This window comes from Alexandromys fortis, unplaced genomic scaffold (genome assembly GCF_014885135.2).
Source record: "Alexandromys fortis isolate MF-2015 unplaced genomic scaffold, M_Fortis_MF-2015_v1.1 scaffold_190, whole genome shotgun sequence".
NCBI lineage: Eukaryota > Metazoa > Chordata > Mammalia > Rodentia > Cricetidae > Alexandromys > Alexandromys fortis.
The window spans coordinates 1,853,697-1,871,600 of NW_026068059.1; the positions used below are offsets into that span (position 1 = coordinate 1,853,697).

The window sequence follows — 17,904 nt, forward strand, 5'->3', positions numbered from 1 at the left end:
GCCTGCCTCTGCCTCCCAAGTGCTGGGATTAAAGGCATGTGCCACCACCACCCATCCTATACCAGTTTTCTTTAATGAGAATGTTATGAGTTTATTTTATGTATCCATTTTGGGGGGGGGGGTGGAGAAAAGGTCTTGCTATGTCATCCAATCTGACTAGTCCTCACAATCCTCCTGCCTCTGCAATACTAGGTTTACAGATATACACACCACCATTCCTGGAGAGGGTTAAGTTTTAATCAAAGGTGGTTTTGAAAGATTTATTTGTTTTTATTTTATGTGTTTGGGTGGTTTTGCATATATGTGTGTGTATATACGTGAATGCACGTATGTATGCATGCATGCATGTGTACCCATGGCCTGTGGAAGCAAGAAGGGTGTTTGATCACCTGGAACTAGATTACTGTGAGTCACTATGTGAGTGTTGGGAATGAGCAGAACGCTGGGCCATCTCTCCGGCCCCAAGCAAAGGTTTGTTGTTTGTTTTAACTACTGCTATCTCAGCATAACTTGCCGGAAGATATCTCTTCTTTAGTCTGTTTTCATAGGAAAATCTACCATCTAATTTAGGACCATGCTGCATTCACACGAGATCAAAAATATATCTAGCTTAAAATATCTATTTTTAAAAAGATTTATTTATGTGTACAGGTGTTTTGTCTGTCTGTGTGTAAATGCACCCCATGTGTGCCTGCGACCCTCGGAGGCCAGAAGAGGGAGTCTGATCCCCTAGAACGGGAGTTCTTACAGATGGTTGTGAGTCTACATGTGGGTACTGGGAACCAAACCTAGGTCCTCTGTAAGAACAGCAAGAGCTTTTAACCCCTGAGCCACTTCTCCAGCCACTTGATCTATCTATTATTCCACCAAGAAGGAGTGTGGTCTAGATCTGGGTGCCAGGCACTGTGTCTAGCAGAGAACTGCGCACTGCCTGTGAGGACGATGAGCGGAAATCCCCTGTCTCTCCTTCCTGGTTTTCTTTTTTCCTTAGAGGAGCTTCAATCCTCTCTTCTGTTCTGCTTTCCCAGAGATAGGCATCCTTACAAGGAAGAGGAGTCAGTCTTCTATAGATTGGAGTGGCCAGAAACACCACAGATGGGACCTGTTTGGCAGGAGATGAGGATGGGAGCAGAGAGAGGCAGCCCAGACCAGATCCCCAGAGAAAAGCTCTGGTCACCCTGGAACACTCCTTTCTGTAAATTCACTTGCTATTGCATTTGACAAGAACTTTGAGCTACACATTCCCCTCCTCCTCCACAATCCCATCAATTGCCCAATTGAATCAGTTTGATGTCCCAGACACCATTCACTTAGCCCTCTCTGCTCTTGTTTCTGTGACTGTTGGTCAGTCATCTTACTCCAAGAGGACTCCTCTACTTATTTACTTATAGACAGCCAAGCTGGTTTTCAACAAGTAATTCTCTTGCCTTCGTCTCCCTGGTAGCTAGGACTACAGACAGAAACCTTGGCTCCCCAAGTAGAAAGACCTTAATTGTCTTCTAATTGGACTATATGTCACAAGTCTCTTGAGTAGGTCCTGGGTATGCTCTAGGACCTCAATGTCATATAGATCAGTTTCTTTAACTACGCCATTCTTGGGTACAGACAGAAGAAAAGTGCAGCATCCAACTTAGCTGTTCCCACTTCTTTCAACCACTAGGTGGCACTCTCCTTCTTGCTATTTTCTGTGGATGGTGGGCCTGGGAGACCAAGAGAAGGAATGTTACAAGACTCTGTGGTCAATTCCAGTCATCCCTTGTAGGAACAAATAATGCATCTGACGTCCTGAAGACACCCTGGCATGAGGCTGGCAAGAAACAGACTTTTATTTTATTTCCTAATTGACAAACAGGTGTTTTGTGTGTTTGTGTGTGTGTGTGTCTGTGTGATGCTCCAAAGCAAGTCGGCACAGGGCCCTCCTGTTAGACAACCTACTTGTCCCCAGCATATACCCATTGGAGAGCATAATCATTTGAAGTGGTCCTGAGGCGAGATACTGTCTTTGCTGTCCTACCCTTCTTGGGGCTTGATGGCATCTGGGTGGAACTTGGAGTGGGGTAGCTTAGCATCCTGAGTAGCAGTAGCTGGCTAAGTTCTTAGAGGGGTGAAGCCAGAACCTGACAAGACTGGAACTGTGTGCCCATAGCAGATATAAGGCCAGCCGCAGAGCCATGTTTTAATGACAGGGAAACCTACCTCCTTAGGAGTAGCTTGGGGTTTTCCCAGATGCCAACAGGGAGAGGCCCTAAGGAGCAAATGTCCTGCTAAAGAGGCAGGAAGTCTGAGGATCTATAAAGAAGCAGGAGGAGGGGTTGGCAGTTACCTGGGAGGCGAGGCCAGGCCCTGTCTGTGGGAGGAGTAGAGTGCTTTGTTGCTGTGGAAAGGAGAGAAGATTCGGCTGCAGACCTGAGTGACAGGGGAGGGACAAAGGAACAAACAAACAAACAAAACAAAACAAACAAAATCCAGGCCATTTGAAAGACCAGCTGGACATTGAAATCATGTTAACTGCCCCCTCCTCCTGCTCACCTCATCCAGGTCCCACAACCCACCTTAAGCCTGACTGAAAGGCCCTGTGGGCACTGCCAGGAATTGCCACACACAGGTGGAGGCCAACCAGACCCAAAGATAAACAGATGTAAACAGCAGTCCCCAAACCTGTCCTGCCTGCCTGCCTGCCTGCCTGGAGAGCTGCTATTGCTTAGGAGGGTCAAGACACTCTCCCTGGAATCTGCCCAGAGGGGCAAGGATACAGGAATGACTACAGAGCCCTGGGGGACCGGAGTGTTTCAAACTGTCTGCAAGGGAAAGCAGCTGGGATGTTTAGGCCCACCAGACCTGTAAGAGCAGAGCAAGCAGCTGGCGCCATATTGCTCAGAAGGGCACTGGGTCATTGGTTAGAGGCTCTTAGTGACCCAGTGCCCTTAAATTCATTAAATTCATTGGAATTCATTGGTCATTAAATTCATTGGAAGGAGGCCTGAGAGCAAAGGGAAGGCCAGATGCTGGGACTTCAAACTCCCTTTGGGCAGTGTAGACTCTATCTATATGTTACCTTGCCTAGGGACCTCCCTCTCCCTCCATCTTCAGGAAAACTGCCAAGAAAAGGCTCTGCCCGTCTGATGACTGTAATCAGTAGCTCTTGTCTTCAGATGGCCAGAGTCAGCAGTTCACACTCCTAGCAGGGGGGTGGGGGAGGCTCAAAGCAGCAAGGCCAACAGTGGGAGCAGGGCATCTCTGCCACTCGGCATAGAGGAGCTCCTTGGCATATCTGCTGTCCCCAGACGGTTCTGGGTCACTGAGGTTACCACATTTGCTAGAGTTGACCTTTCTACCCCAAAGGTCAAAAGGTAAGAGAGGTCTTGGAGGAACCTTGGTCTAGGTATGAGGAAGCTGGAGTATTAATTTGCTTACACTGCATTCTGCCCAAATACCCATCAATAATAACTTTGGGGTGCAGAGCTTTATTTTCTTATTTTTGTAGCAGAAGAAACAAACTTGTAAAGATTATGTAAGTTTTCTAGAGAAGCATAGCCAGTATTTTTTTTAAGAGTTTCTCTGACTTCAAATTTAGCCTGTTTTTCTGTCCCCCTCCATTGTATATGATATGCCAGTGCCTGTGAATTCTGTGCCTAGATCATGCTCACGTCACTTGGCGTCGTCTAGAAATAAACTGAACCAATGCTTATCTTCTCTTCCCTAGTCCAGAAGTATGATGGGTGTCCGTTAGCCAAAATAAACACTCAGATGTGTTCCGGATCATCCTAGCGCTACTCTGAGACTCCTGGCAGGCTAAGCATAGGGCCTGTGTCTTAGGCAGGTAACCGGCGTGGAGAGCAGTTACTTGGACTTCCAAATTCTCCTCTAGAGTATGCGCTATGGAGAGCTTGTACTTCCGATAGCATTTTCAGCCCTGTTTGGCAGTGGTGAGTGGAAAGACAAGCAGTATAGTGCAGTCATCTAGAGCATGGGTCTTAGACTATTCTGGAACTTTCTAGTAGGTCCACCAGCATTCAGTAGAGCTATCTATAGCACAAGTTTACTCTGAGGAATAAGCCAGGAAAACAACTCAACAGACTCCCGGGCATGTTAAGCAATGATACTTAGTGTTATTAAAGCTCTGATGTGTTTGCTCAGAGCTCGGGAGTAATTTCCCTGCCAAAGACAACCAGACCTATTTTCTGTAGCCTGTGGGAGGCACTGCTGTTCCATCCAGACAGAATCATAGCCAGGCCAATGGGAGGGGAAAGGCTCAAAGCAAGCCAGGCCTCCAAAGGAATCCCTGGGAGCTAGCTGCTTCTTCCTTCCTTGTGTCACCTCCACCCCACCCCCACCCCCACCATCCTGCACCTTTAGAGTCGGTTCCTATGAAAATGAAGTCTCAGCGAGAGCCAGAGCAGAGAGGTGAAACAAGGAAGATAAAGAATCTGGAGCCCCACCCATAGGAACCCCTTCCTAGGTCCCAGGCAGGAAAGCTGGTCTTTTTCAGACAGGATTTCATATAGCCCAGGCTGTCTTCAAACTTGCTGTATAGCCAAGGATCAGCCTCCTGCCTCCACTTACATGTGTGCTGGGATTAAAGGTGCCACTATATTTGGTTTTATGTAATGCTGGGACTCAAACCCAGGGCGTCCTGGATGCTAGGTAAACTTTCTCTCAGCTGAGAGCTATTCCCCCAGCCCCAAGTTAGTTTTTATACCAGAGGGGTGAGCAATTTCTTTGCCCCTCCCTCCCCCACGCCCAGTAAGCAGCAACAGCCCTTTCTAGACTCAGGCAATGACTGTACAAAGCCTAGGGTGCTTACCTTGCTGTCCAGGTGGGGTCTGGGAAAGCAGGAACTGGGATACAGACTGTAAGTGGCCAGGGACTAGCACAAGCTGCTGGAGTGGATGGAGAGAAGCCATGTCCTGTAGGTGGGGAGATGCACAGATGTTATAGATGCACAGATGTTATACAGTCGGGGAACCTGAAGCCTATTGACCTACAACTCCTGTAGTGCCTGGGATTGCAAACTCTGGGAGGTTGTGGGCAGCGTCCTTGCTTCATATTGCCATGCGTCCTCAACACATAGCACACAGTAGCTAGACATTGCTACTATTGCTGGCGTTGCTCCTGCAACCCACCGAGCAGTCCCTGAAGCATACAGTTACTTAACTCTGTCCTAATGTTTTCGTTTGTCCTGACTCCCAGTTGCAGGTGCCCTGAGGACCTACAGTAGGCATTACCCATGTTACACAGGCTTATCTAAAGTGGTAGCAATCCCAACTGTACATTTTCTTAAATCGTCACGTCACTTGATTATGCTAAAAGCCACTCCTCAATTCTTTCTTGTACCTGAGTCTTTCTAGAAAGTACTAAAAGATGGGGCAAAACTGTGAGTTATTTTGTTGTTGTTTTATTTGAGACAAGGTCTCACTCTCTAGCAAGAAAGGCTGCAAACTCACTGCATAGGCCAGGGGGTCCTTGAATTTGCAGCTATTCCTTCTGCCTCAACTTGGCAAGCACTGGGGTTACAGGCATACACTTCCATACCTGACTTTGTTGTTTTGTTTTGAGACAGGGTCTCTTATTATGTAATGCTAGTTGGCCTGGAGTGTTCTCCATAGTCCAGGCTGGCCTTGAACTCACAGAGATCCACCTGCCTCTGTCTCCTGAGTAGTGGGATTAAAGCTGTGCACCAGCAAGCTCTGCCCCAGGCTTAGTTTTTAATATTAAACAGAACATTCATCGCTCTAAGCATCCCTCACCACCTCAAGACATACACATGGTGAACCCAGCATTTGGGGGTTCCAGACCCCACAGACCTGAGACCTGTGGCATACACACTTGACACACCTCAAAGAATGAAGGAGGTGACTCATGCCAGTCGCAGGAATGGCTCAGAAAGTAGATCTTTCTTCCCTGGATGAACCACAAGATCCCCTGGAAACTTCTATGCTACTGGGCTGAGGCTCACTGCTCTCCAGACACGAACCCTCCTCGCTAGTTTAGCTTTGTAATATAATCTTGATGGAGGCCGAGTGTGCCCACTGGTGACAGAGAGGGTCTGTCACTACTCAGCATTAATCACCAGAGGCCCTCAGTGTTGCAACATAGCTATTGGATCCTTTTTGTCAAGACTAGCTTTTGGTACTGCAAAAGCAGAAGCATGGTCCCTTTGTGTCCCTCACCAGGTCTCACTTCTGCAAAGGCCTCCTTTGCTTGTAATGGGGACTCCTTGAATGAATTCACAGGGTATTAAGTATAGAGAGCCAACATTTTATAGAGGGGCTGGAACAGACTCATCAACCTAGAAAGTATAGCAGGGTCCATGGCATGGGCTGGCACCTACCCCAGACATTTGGTTTCCAGGCATCATGGTGGGCCCTTGGCTCAGGTGGCATGGCCTGTGGGAAAGGGTCTGCTGTAGAGAGTCACCCAGATCCTCTGTCTTAATCTGCAATAGAGGCAGGAGGAGAAGGTGAGTCCTGGGCACCCCCAGCAGACAGAAACAGCACTGTGAAGGCTAAAGCAGGAGATGAGTGACAAGTCTGGAAAGAAAGCGGGTAGCTCAGAATCCCCTGGGCTGAAGGCATGGATGGGTCCCAAGAGGATTCTACAGGACCAGTCTGCAAGGCGGACCAGTCTACCAGCAGCAGCACCTTGCTGCTGTGTCAGCACACAGTACTTTTCTTCCTTGGAATGAGAAAAACCAGGGTAGCATAGTGACTTCTAAAAAGAAAAGAAAGCTTAGACCTGCTCACCCTTTTGGTATGATGACTTTTAGTGGGTAAAGCACTTGCTCCCAAGGCTGATGATCTGACCTCCATATGTGTGCCGTTGCATATGTATACACATATGCACGCACGCGTGCATACACACACACACAATAAATGTAACTTAAAAGTTTGTAATGAGAAAGCTAACCAGGGATGGTGGTGCATTCTTGTGACGCCAGTGCTTAGGAAGCCAAGGCCGGAGGACTGCCATGAGTTTAAGGCCAGTCTGGGCTACATAGTGAGTTTTGGGGCTTATATAAGAACTCTTGCCAAGGCTGGAGAGATGGCTCAGTGGTTAAGAGCACTGACTGCTCTTCCAAAGGACCTGGGTTCAATTCCCAGCACCCACATAGCAGTTCACAAATGTCTATAACTCCAAGATCTGAGACCCTCACACAGACATACATACAGGGAAGACACCAATGCACATAAAATAAAAATAAACAAATTATTTTAAAATAAAGAAGAATTCTTGCCTTGGGGAGATATAAATACAGTCTGTCTTCTCCTTATAAGGCCTCAACAACAAACCAAATATGATTCCACCAAAGTGCATTCTGGGAAGGCAGTGAGTTTAACAGGTTTACTTACAGAGCATAAGGAAGGACACATACAGGAGAAAAAGGGACCCCAAAGCAGCCATACTGGAAAATCTTTACCCAGCACTGATGACAACTTCCCCACCCCTCCACAGAGTACCCCCTCCAGTTAATTGTCCGTGGTCTGTACACACATAATGGGGTCAGAATTATGACAATTGGCCAGAAGGAACAGAGGGAATGACAGGGATCTTGGGGGAAGGTCTAATGACCCTTCTCACCCCTACTATGTGGGAACATTAACAGTCAACAGCCTGATTTGGGGGGTCTCTTATAAACAGTCCCAGCTGTTCTGATGACAACAATGGCTGTCATGACTGAAGGATTAGCTTGGAAGACAATATGACCCTGTCACAAACAAACAAAAACTACAAAAACAAAACAATCAAAACTCGAAACCAAAAAATAATCTTCAGTGCCCAGGTGTAGTGCGTGCACTGCGATCTCAGCAATTGGGAGGGTGAGGCAGGAGGATCATATTTGAACTCAGCCTGGGTGTACACAAAAATCAACCAACCAAAACAAACACAGGAACACACAAAAGCTTACTAGAGCAAATATTTATAAATCCTTTGCTTTTCCACCATGCCGGACTATCAGAATTTCCTTTGACATGACTAAGATTCTAAATGGTATCCTTAAAACTCCCCACCTCAAAAGAGCAAAACACATGACATCCTTGAATTGATCTCCAAAGTTTGCTCTTTATTTCTGTATAAATTCCCATCTGGGAAGCCCAGAAGCCTGAAAGCTGCAGGTCAGGGGACTCGGTCTCCTCATCCCTCCTTCCACCTTCCCCATGCCAACTGCATCTGCTGAGGCCCGCAGGGTCGGCATGGTTTTGGTGACAGGGTGGCAGTCTCTCTACGAGCAGAGACGTGCCCTCCATACCGTAGCCTGAGGAACCTTTGGTGGTTTCCAGTTCTTTCCAGTCTCTACCCCCCTTCCATGACACAAGAACCACCCACTCCTGGGTTTCCCAGGAATCCCTGAGAAAGGCAGGAAGTACTGCTTATGCGCCGCCCCCCCCCCAACTCCTAAACAATTACTCTCTAGCAAAATTTCAGAAAGTCCACTGGGAGGAGAGCCAAGTGACTTTGAGTGTATGCAATATATCGAGGAATGCAGAATCTAAAACGCCCCTCAAGAAACTTTGGTGGGACCTTCTGAAATAGACCAGCTGATTTTCTTGACTGATAAAACTCTGGCACATAAAAGATGCTGGCTTAGAATGTTGTCTCGGCCTACACTGGGAATGTGACTAACCCAAGCAAAAGCTGAGAGTCTGAGTTAGACAGATGGGGCATGCTGGCTGCTAGAGGATGAGGCAAGAGCATCTCCAGGATGAGGTTTGTTTAGGCCACATAGGAGATCTTGCCTCAGAAAACAAACAACAAAAATAAACAAACAAACAAACAAATAAATGTATAAACTGAGATTAACATCTGAGCCTGTGCTGAATCCCTATGGAAAATGGATTTTGATCACTAAGGAAAGGATTCTCATTGGCTGACAGAGGAAGGGGCAAATAGTGGGAATCTAAAGAATATTGTTTGATTAAAAGACAATAATGGGACCAGAGATATAACTCTGTGGTTAAGAGCACTTGTTGTTCTTCCAGATGACAAGCACCCATATCCGAGGCTCACCTGTACCTCCAGCTACAGGGGACCCAATGCCGCCTTCTAGCCTACAAGGGTACCTACACACATATGTACACACATACACATATGTATCAGTAAGTAAATCTTTAAAAATAAATAAATCTACTATTTAAAATAAGACAAAACCTATTCATGAGGAAAACCCTGGACACCAGGCAAGGTGGATCCTGTTTCTCATCATAATCCTGACTCTAACTTCCTATGTGATCTTGAGCAATAGGAGACTTGGTTTATTGACCACCTGCTACATGTTCCTATGTGGTTTTCTCCCTCTTGACTCTAAAAGGGAATAGCCAGCTCTAGTCACGTGCACAGATGGTGGACTAGGTAGTCCAGTGACTACCAAGAGACCCCAGAGAAGCCCTGGGCAGACAGTTTAGAGAAAGCTGGCTTTTCCAAGCAGGCTTTGCAAATCACTGCCCACACAGAGAAAGATTATTCTGGAACCTTGAAGCAATAGGGAGGAAGGAAAAGAAATGGATTTGTAACACTATGCAGACAGAGGGGTTCTGAGAACTCAAGAGGCATGGCATGTGGGTTGGCCTACAGAGTTCCCCTCCCAGCGGCCCCTTAGCTATCCCATCACACTTGGTACCTCCATCTCAGAGGTGCTGACCCCGGCATCCATCACAGACCTTAGAGTCTCCACATTGAAATATTTGTAAGCAGGTTTTTAAAGACTAGATAACCAATGGCTTCTTTTTCCAAAACCACCACCATCAAAGCAAATTTTGGTCTGCTCTGAAAGGCCCTTTGGCCAGCCTTCCTGCCGTATCTGCTGTCTACTCCCTTACTGCCATCAGGCATCTCCGTGCCAGAGAGGCTGAGGAGGCAGGATGGAGGAAGGGGGACAGAGGGAGAACACGGAAACCAGGAGGAGAAATCACACCGGTAGAACCACCCTGGGCAGCCTGGCATAGTTCCAGCTCACAGGCAAGTGGCGGGTTCCTTTCCAGGCTCATTATGCTCGGAAGGGAGAGATAAGCTATGACGGAGCGCAGAAGCATGCGCTTTGCCTCCAACCTAGGCGCTATCTGTTAGGATCGCTGCCAGGTCTTCCTGCAATGCTCAAGTTCAGAAACCAGCACCACCACAAAAGAAAAGGCACCCTTTCATCTGCCTCCTAGATCGATGCCCCCACACTCTCCTGTTTGGGGGAGGAGGGCACGCGCACCTCCCAGTTCAACAAACAAAATACCTGGCTGTCGAACCCTCTCAAGCTGTGGGTTGGGGCTTCTTGGTAACTTTCTAAGTTACTCTTCTGAGATTAATTGGTCTCGTTTTGATTTACCAATCTTTTTAGTCATTCATTTTCTTACAATTCCCCACCCCCTGGGGGAGAAGTACAGAGAGTAGTTCCCAAAGCAGACAGCCCTAAGCAAATAAAATGAGAAAGACACAGGAAACCAGGCACAGTGGCACACCTCCAGTCCCAGCAGGGAGGCAGAGACAGGCACATCCCTGAGTTCAAGGCCAGCCTGATCTACACAGAGCCAGTTCCAGGAGAGCCAGGGTTACACAAAGAAACCCTTTCTTGAGAAACCTTTCTTCCCTGGTATGGAAAGCTGGTGTACAGACAACTACTGCCTCCAGCATGGTTTTTTTTTTTTTTGGGGGGGGGGTTGTTTTGTTTTGGTGTGTGTGTTTCTTTTTCGATACTCTTAGGGGCTAAAGAACCCAAGAAATTAAGAAATTTCACTAATCCCCACAAAAAATCCCTTTTCACAGCTGTCGAGTGGAAAAGGCTGGAACCTTTCCAGGCCAACTGGGTGTTGGCTGTGGGTCTGTAAGATGAGATAGAGACTTCTGTCGGATCCCATTGACTTCTAAGGTGAGAACCGCAGGCAAATTGGATGAAAACCCAATTTCCCCCATCCTTGTGAAAACCCAACTAAACCCACAGCCTGACTGGAAACACAAAGATGGTCTCCAGGGTCTCACTGGCAGTTCCTGTTACCTGAGTGGAAAGACTTCTCTGGGCTCTACCTGGACAGGCTAATCCTGGGGACAGGGTCCGCCACAGTGTGCACACTGCCTGGCCCCAAGCCCAGAACATTCTAGCCACCCTAGCAGATGAGGTTTGAGAGTGTAGGATCTCCTCCACCCACGGCTCTCTGCAGAAGTATTGCAATGAGTCTTGGGCAGTGACCAGGGAGGTAAAAAGCTATCGTGAGTGATTATCTTTTCTAATCCAAGTGAACTCCCTGACTTCACTACTTTAGAAAGCAGTAGCCTCCTTCTAGAAGGAAGATGCTCCTCCTGAAGAGGTAGAAGCCCTCGCTGGCTTCACTGGTGTCTTCCTTAGCCTGGAGGATGTGGAACTTTCTCATCCCACAGAAGTCTAGTGAGCTTAAGACGCAGATACAGCTACACAGCCAGCTACCCCCAAACTTCAAGGCCATGGTCTCCTGACCCTCTTCACTGTTTCTTCCACCAGAAGACACTAGAAATAGAAACATCTGAGAAATAGATCGTCAGGGATGGGCAAGGTGGTGTCCAGGCCTACGACATACTTGTGCCCTCCCCCTACGGACAGGTGCATGGTGGAGCTGGGGTCCTTTTCCTTAGCTCCCTCCAGGACACAGTCACATGACCCACTCAGGGGAAAAACAGTCCAACACTAATGAATATATCACTGGTGATGAAAACGATCAAAGCTGTTGTTCTGGTTGCATAACTCGTTTGTGGAAAGTGTTTCATAAAATATTTCACAAGAAGGCGCGTTTCAAAGCAGAACAGCTCCTAACCTGCCTTCAATTACAGGCAAGGTGGTGTTTTTTTTTTCTCTCTCTCTCTCTCTCTCTCTCTCTCTCTCTCTCTCTCTCTCTCTCTCTCTCTCTCTCTCTCTCTCTCCTCCTTCTATGCTTCTCCTGAGCAGCGAGGCAGAGTTTCTGTAGCTTATCTATAAAGAGCTGGCAAAAGTGCACCCCACGAAAACATTCTAAAAATATATTCCAAGTAGGAGAATCGGGCAGGCAGGTAATGAATGCATCTCGGGTGAACAGGGCTGAAGGCACCCCATTCGGTGGGTGTTGGCTAAGGTTGGGTTTTGGTAGCCTCCCTCCTTTTTTTAAATTTATCTATTTTTTTAAATTGTGCTGAGACTGAACCTCACATACTAAGCAAGTGTTCTAGCGTGAGCCACACCCCCCACACGGCTGATTCTACTTGGAAGATCTTTTCTCTCTAGGGTTCCTGGCTTTTCTCTCAGAGCCCAAGGTCCCTGTCCCACTTCAAGGCTTCCAGGAGGTGCCTGCAGAAATAACCTCATTCAGTCCTTGGTCTCTGTTCTCCCCTATGGCAGACTGACTTGACTGCCGCTTCTTTTCTTGTGCTAACTGGGGTCATCTCCCTGAGAAAAATCAAACTTTCCCACAACAAAGCCATAAACAAGTGGACACTGGTCCTTTATTTTTATTTGTTGTTGTTTGAAGACAGGGTCTCCTTCTAATGCTGGCCTCTGAATTGGACACACAACAGAGAATGGCCTTGACTTGTACCCCCTAAGTACTGGGATTGCAAAGTGTAGGCCATTGCGCCAAGTTTGTGTGGGGTCAGGGATGGCACCTGGGGTTTCCTGCACGCTAATCAGGCACCCTAGCAAGTAAGCCAGAGCTTCGTTCTCAGCCCTAGGGTCTTTAACGATCACAGGCTCTTCCAGAGCCATTGGACAGTTGCTGCCCCCCAAAGGCAGTTTTCTGATGGGCAGATCTGGTGTATTCTGCTTGTGTCTGCTCAAGAAGGGCAAGAGGCTTCTCTTCATGGTTCTGGGTCTCTGGTGGTAGGACACAGGACATGCAGTGCTGGTGCTGAATGGAATGGGGCTGGGCCCTCAGGAAAGACACATACTTGCTGGTGTTTCCTGGGGTCTAGGACATGGGCAATTTTGAGCAGAGTGCTGTGCAGCCTCCTAGGACACCAACACAGAGTACCTATGGATGTTCTCTCTGGTACCCTGATACTCTTTGATTCCTGGTTCTCTTGCTGGCCGACCTAATAGACAAGAGGACACAGTGGTCACTCCAAGTCTTCAGTCAAGTAGAGGTACCACAGGGAGCTCTTGGATGGCTCTGGAGTTTGGAGGGCTGTTTGCTCCTAGATGAGGCAGGAGGCAAGCTGGTGGGGAAAAGTAAGCACAACACTGAGAACTATTTCCTAGCTCAGTGGCATTGCCTGGGAAGGTCAGTGTACAGATGCAGTATGTCCTCACACTGCCCGGGCTGATGCTCACCATGGGAGGAATTTGCTATTCCGGTCAGAGCTGAAGTTACTTAAAAATAAAATGCATCCAGGAATCAAGGGCAAGACTGTGAACCAACCAGGGTACCTGGTTCAGGTATATCCACCATTCCTAGGGTACCTGACTCAGGTACATTCACCATTCCTGGGGTACCTGACTCGGGTACATCCACCTTTCCTGGGGTACCTGACTCGGGGTACATCCACCTTTCCTGGGGTACCTGACTCGGGGTACATCCACCTTTCCTGGGGTACCTGACTCAGGTACATTCACCTTTCCTGGGGTACCTGACTCTGGGTACATCCACCATTCCTGGGGTGCCTGACTTGGGTACATCTACCATTCTTGGGATACCTGACTCAGGTACATCTACCTTTCCTGGGGTGCCTGACCTTTCCTGGGGTGCCTGACCTGGGTACATCCACCATTCTGGGGTACCTAACTGAAGTATATCCACCATTCGCGGGGTGCCCGACCCAGGTACATCTACTACTCACCCTCCATCATCTACTACTAAGCTATTTCTCTCTTTCTTCCTCTTCTTTTTTAAGACAGAATCTCTCTATGTAGACCAGGCTAACCTGGAATTCAAAGTAATTCTCCTGCCTCAGCCTCCTAGGTGCTGGAATTACACACCAGCCACCACAATCAGTTTTTTGCTTTTGTTTTTCTTATTTATTTTTCTTTTCTTTCCTCCCTCCCTTCCTTTTGATACAGAGTCTCAAACGATCTCCAGCTCAGTCCTCCAGCAGCAAGTCTGAAGTGCTGGGATTATAGGCACCGTCATCACACACAGCTTCACTGTCTTTTCAGACCAAGATTATTCCTCCATAAAAGAAGGGAAATAGGCTGGATGTAAACTACTTAAGCAGTTTATCACATATAAAAGAGAGCAGGAATAGGCTTGCACGAGAGTTTTTGTTATTACTGGGCCCCTTTTACAAATGAGAAGACTGAGGGCTTGGCGTTCTTAAGAAACTTGTTTAAAGTCACACTGCTGGCAGATAATGGAGTTGCAATTTCAGCCCAAGCCTGTCTGACTCTGAAGCTCTTCTCCGTAATCCTGACTCACTGTGTGTGATGGAGTCACTGAGGCTCTTTAAGGCATCGGGTGCAGTGTGCCAGCTACACAGCAGGCGTTTGGAAAGTATGACTTCTCTTCCTTCTCCATCAGAGAGCGGGGAGGAAATGCAGATGCCATGGGGGCATGACTCCTGAAGCCCAGACAGGGGAAGCAACCTGCTAAGAGAAGCACGGGCGGCATTGCACCCAAGCCAGCACCCAAGTCGGCACCCAACTCCTAACTTCCCTATACTCTATTCAGCTCCCCCTCTGCACTGCTCTGTGGCTCTGCTCTCCATTCTGTCTCTCACGCTGCTGCCCCCCCTTGGCTCCAGTAATAACCAAACCCTGCTGCCCTAGTGAGGGTTAGCATCAGTCAAGAAATGAGCACACTTAGCGGGGCGGTGGTGGCGCACTCCTTTAATCCCAGCACCCAGGAGGCAGAGGCAGGAGGATCTCTGTGAGTTCGAGGCCAGCCTGGTGTACAGAGCAAGTTTCGGGACAGGCTCCAAAGCTACACAGAGAAATTCTGTCTCATTCCCTCCCCACCCCCAAAAAATTATAAAAAAAAAAATAGAACCCAGTCAACTCTGGGCTACAACCCAGGGTGAGGTTTGGTGCAGGTGAAGGGGACCAGCATCCCGCATCCTTGACTCTATATACAACATCTGGGGCTTAGTATTTGTTTTTCCAGACTGGCCACCTCTGCATCTTGCTGCGAATGTTGCTAGCAGTGGTGGGCGAGATGCGAGTGGGTTTCAAATGAAACTGATGGGGGGGGGGTAGGTATCCTGCCTCTCTGGATACATGCATGTGGACAGCACCAATGCATGCATAGAAAGCGCTCCACAGGCTGTCTCTGACGAAGAAAGAAGGACAGAAACTAGTTTTTGAGTACCTTAAAGATTAATATCATTTTCAAAAATAAACAAAGATATTCTTACAAGAAAATCAGTAAGAGGGTCTTGTCAAATATTTAATGAGGGAAATGACTTAAAATTTTTCATTGCATTTATTTATTTATTTATTATTTATTTATTGTGTGTGTGTGTGTGTGTGTGTGTGTGTGTGTGTGTGCAGGCATGCAAATGTGCTAATCAGTGTCATGGAGTATCATGGAGTATACCTAGGGGTCAGAAAACAGCTTACAGAGGTTGGCTTCCTCCCTCCACTCTGTGGGATTTGGGGATTGAATTCAGGTCATCAGTTTTGACAGCAAGTACCTTTACCCACTAAACCATCTTTCTTTCTTGCTGTTTTTGTTGTTTTGGTTTTTCAAAACAGGGTTTCTCCATCTTGAACTCACAGAGATCCACCTGCCTCTGCCTCCTGAGTGCTGGGATTAAAGGTGTGTGCCACCACTGACCGACTCCATCTCATATTTTTATAACTTTGCTAACGAAAGCTCGGAGAGCATAAACAACAAGCCTCACGCCACCAGCTCGGAAGGGCACAGTCATATTGACAACTTGGACCCTTGACCTCCACGCTCATTTTTTCCGTCCTCGTTACCAGGCCTTGAGCGGCTCCAATATCCCCGCCTCCACCCCTCCACCCCAGCAGAGTCTCAAGTGTAGCCTAGAACGTCCATAGGTTTATGTGGCTAGGTTATTGAAAACGAAGTTTCAGCCAGGTTAGGTGGTACAGTATGATACAGTATGTCCACAATTGATCAGAGAGGAGACTAAGAATTAAGGCAGGAGGATCATGAGTTTGAAGGTAAACTGCGTTGAGAAAGGTCTGTTTCAAAAATAAGTAAAATTTAAAAATGTCTGAATAGGGCCAGGTATGATGGCACACACTTTAATTACAGCACTCAGGAGGCAGAGGCAAGCACTGAGTTCAAGGGCCAGCCTGGTCTATAGAGAAAGTTCCAGGATAGAAAGAGCTACAGAGAAACCCTGTCTCAAAAGACCAAAACAAGCAAACAAACTAACAAGTAAATCTGAATAGGATTTTCTTTGGTGTTTTGTGGTGACTTCAAAGCTTGTCCCTAAAAGTCAGAGCACTAGACAAAATAAGTGGGTTTCCCTGGTAATTTTCATCTTTTAGAATAGCCTTGTAGTAAAACTGAGGTTCTTGTCTTTCATTTTTTTTCTGCCTTTTTTTTTTGTTTGTTTGTTTGCTTGCTTGTTTTGTTTTGAGATCAGCCTGCAGGCTTCATGGCAGGATTCATGGCTATCATCCTGTTATATTTTCCCAATTGCTGGGTTAACAGGCTCATACCACAATACACAGACTTGTCTCTTATGTACCAGTGCCACCAAAATCAAGTGAGATGTCACCAGGTCTGCACCAGCAGCAGTGCAGAGTAGGGTGGTCTTCCATGAGCCAGCCGGAAGTGCGGCTCAGAGCCTTATGCACCATCAGGGTCCCTTCCTAGTGCAGTTTAGTTCAGCGCATCTATGAGGCACCTAGTGGACACACTAACAGGAACACAGCGGTGCAGGGATCTTTGAGAAAGTCAACGCCCACAATCAAAACTACAGATGGCAAGCACAGAAAGGGCTACAGTTGACAACATTGAGGAGAAAGACAGTTAGACAAAAGGAAAGGAAGGAAGGAAGCTGGGAGTGGTGGTGCACACCTCTAATCCCAGCACTTGAGACAGAGGCCAGAGCAGGGAGAGCTTGAGGCCAGGCTCAGTTACATCGTGAGATATTATCATACCCCTCTCCCTCTAGTAAAATATGAAGAGAGGAAGGAAGGAAGGGATGGAGAGAAAAAAGGAATGGAGGGAGAGAAAGAGAAGGAATGAGAGGGAGAAGAAATGAGAGGGGCAGGAGGAAGGAGAGAATGGGGGGAGGACGAGGCAGGGATGACATTCAGAAATTCCTTTTTCATAAACCTAAAATATGAAAGGGGTTAATAAGCCAAGAAGGCAAAAGGGGCTTTGAGAGGAGTGGAAGAAGCTGGTTCAAAGTCAGAGGGGACAATGGGAACCCCTTTCAGTCCCATTCTGATGCCGTGTGGGCTAGAAGCAGTAGGGACCAGGGAGAAGACAGACTGTTGGTGTGTCAAAGAGGTCAGAGTGGACTCTGGAGCAGCGCATGCTTATAGGGAAGAAAGCGAGGAGGCAGGTGGTGCTGAGGAGAGCACAGGTGTTTGAGAACAAAAGGGCAGCTGGTACCCAGCGCCCTATTGCACAAGTCTAGGCTGGGACCCACCAGGGTGTGAAAAAGGCCTAGCAGCAGGCACGGAAAAGACAGGACAGAAAGCAGCGAGCCTTTAATGAGATAAAATGTATTTCCAGGGGCTCGGAGCGTAGCTCAGCTGGTAGAAAGCTTCCTATCATGCACAAGAGCTCTAGGTTCAGTCCTAGCACTCACTGTATATACACACACACTCACAAACACGTTTAAAACAACTGAAAACCTGTCACTTTGCACTACATCCAGAGTACATCTCCCAGCAGTCACCAGGACGTGACCTGCAGACCTGCTCGTAATTTCCACCATGCCCCCCGGTTTACAACATACTCTCAAATCTTATCTTGTCCGCTGCCTTTCGGAATAGTCCCAGGAGAATGCAAAGGCTGGCAGGATTGGGGTTCCCACACTACTGAGGGGAACAACACTCAT

The 17,904-nt window shown here is 47.6% G+C and overlaps 1 protein-coding gene across 1 annotated transcript in view; it reads right to left on the bottom strand.

The window, feature by feature from the left end:
* The window catches only part of Pou2f3 (POU class 2 homeobox 3), an 83,129-nt gene that overhangs the window by 16,197 nt on the left and 49,028 nt on the right, over positions 1-17,904 (bottom strand). Inside the window, exons 2-4 of the mRNA XM_050120113.1 lie at positions 6,332-6,436; positions 4,805-4,907; positions 2,324-2,406 (exon numbers count right to left, since the gene is read on the bottom strand). Of these exons, the coding sequence (XP_049976070.1) occupies positions 2,324-2,406; positions 4,805-4,907; positions 6,332-6,436 (291 nt within the window). The remainder of the gene's footprint in view (positions 1-2,323; positions 2,407-4,804; positions 4,908-6,331; positions 6,437-17,904) is intronic.